Source organism: Montipora capricornis, chromosome 10 (assembly GCF_036669925.1).
Source record: "Montipora capricornis isolate CH-2021 chromosome 10, ASM3666992v2, whole genome shotgun sequence".
Classification (NCBI taxonomy): domain Eukaryota; kingdom Metazoa; phylum Cnidaria; class Anthozoa; order Scleractinia; family Acroporidae; genus Montipora; species Montipora capricornis.
Genome location: NC_090892.1, coordinates 43,358,764 through 43,360,771, shown reverse-complemented (window position 1 = coordinate 43,360,771; position 2,008 = coordinate 43,358,764). Strand labels below are relative to the sequence as shown.

Below are 2,008 nucleotides of genomic sequence, written 5' to 3'. Positions count from 1 at the left end.
TCAAGAAATCATCGGACACGTTTGTTTTTCGTGGTATTTTAGTTTGCAAGGATATAGAACATCATATATGGAAAAGTCGTGGATCAAGGACACCATACTGTAGTCAGAGCTAGCGACAATGTGGCCCTTTAATTTTTTTCTCACTCCTGTTCTTCTTCAGTTGGAGACCTCATAACTCCCTCGAGCAGTAGAGCAGGAGGGGTTCAGGAGAAACAACGCCGTAGGAAAAGAGTGGGGGACATAGTCCCCCAGCCGGCTCCTTATCGGAACACCAGAACCATACCCTTCCTCGTAAACAACTAGAATGCATCAAAAGGGCCTTGAAAAAATTAATTGTATCTATTGACAACTAAAAGCTATACAATATAAAATTCCATGATAACATTAGGCCACAATTTAAATGATAGTAGTGTCAATTTTATTTCTTTTGGGCTAAACAAAGTGCAAGGCATCTTATCTACTCTGAAAGTTCACACAAGCTTACTGTAATACCTTTTAGTTGTTTTATGTACTGTTTAAAAGCAAAGTCCTACTGACAAAATTTACAACTCATTACAATGCCTTGCAAAATTTCAACCATCACCAGGATGCAAAGACACTGTCATTGAGTCTGCCTTAGTTGCTTATAGGGCCCAGAAAGACAAGAGTGAAATCACGTATAGTGCACATGGCATAACAATCATGTACACTTCAATGTAACAAAAGTTTAACATTCTTTTTCCAGGAGTCTTGTTTACATAAGACGAATGGATGTCCTTCCAGTCACAATCAAGAAGTCTTCATCTCGCAAAATCTTGAGCGCATCCTCAAACTGTTCTCTGGAAATTGGCTAATATGAAACGGAAATTAAATTTTGAGATTCCTTGAGACTATGGAAATACATACGTACAGAGAGCAACTTGAGTTGTGAACAACATCAACTTTCATATTCATGGAACTTTATTTTTCCCAAGCTGCAAGTTTCCATTCAAAAAGCAATATCTACAATACTCGTCAAATTTGTTGTTCCCCTCTCCTTCAACGTTGATTTTCACAACTGCTAGCAGTCACCCGAACAATTCTCACACAACATTGAATTAGCTTGAGTTTGGGGGCGGGGGATGTGGTCTAAAAAGGGATCTTGTAACAGGCTGATTCTAGACCATTCGCTAAGTGTTTCAACTAAATGTGTCCGGTTTTGTAGAAGGAGCCTGCTTGCAAGCAGCCAGACAAAGCTATTCAAACCCTCTGCCAGTCAGTCTGGGACACAAGCTAATGGGGGCCCAGAAGTCTTCTTTATGAACTTAATTCTTGATTATTGCTTTTGAAGCCCAAAGTGACCCTTTACATTTTTTCTTAAATAATAGGAAAGCTAAAATTAATAGCTACCAGTATATCGTTTTAATATATAGGGATTAGACTGCTCACAGTCCCTTCTGAGTTAGTCAAACCACCCACTTTGGTCTCGCAAGCAAGCCGAGGGGAGAATGATGATAGAGAGAGTCCCTTCTGAGTTAGCCGAACCACCCGCTTTGGTCTTGCAAGAGAGCTGAGGGGAGAATGGTGATAGAGAGAGAGTCCCTTCTGAGTTAGCCGAACCACCCGCTTTGGTCTTGCAAGCGAGCCGAGCGGAGAATTGGGAGCTTAAGCATGCGCTCTTTTGAGACGCGAACGACAACCGGAAGAGAATATTTCGCGTGCCAGGGCAGTGGTGTCTCCGATTTTTATACTAATCATCTCAAACGGAGAAAATACTGAGCAAAGTAAGTGTGGTTGTGTGAAGACAAATTAACAGGGAAAACAGCTCACTTCCGGTTGCCGTCCGCGTCTCAAAAACGTGCGTGCTTAAGCTCCCTATAATGGTGATAGAGAGAGAGTCCCTTCTGAGTTAGTCAAACCACCTACTTAAGTCTCGCAAGCGTGCCGAGGAGAGAATGGTAATAGAGAAACAAAAATTGCAATCATAACTGCGAAGATCATAGCTTCACTTTATCTCTCTCTTAATCACCATTCTCCCCTCGGCTCCCTT

At 41.6% G+C, this 2,008-nt stretch overlaps 1 protein-coding gene across 1 annotated transcript in view; it reads right to left on the bottom strand.

The window, feature by feature from the left end:
- Nucleotides 1-395: 395 nt before the first annotated feature.
- LOC138019538 (DNA replication licensing factor mcm4-A-like) overlaps nucleotides 396-2,008 on the bottom strand; it is a 26,617-nt gene continuing 25,004 nt past the window's right edge. The window contains exon 21 of the mRNA XM_068866374.1: nucleotides 396-829. Coding sequence (XP_068722475.1) covers nucleotides 734-829 — 96 coding nt within the window. The 3' untranslated portion in view covers nucleotides 396-733. The remainder of the gene's footprint in view (nucleotides 830-2,008) is intronic.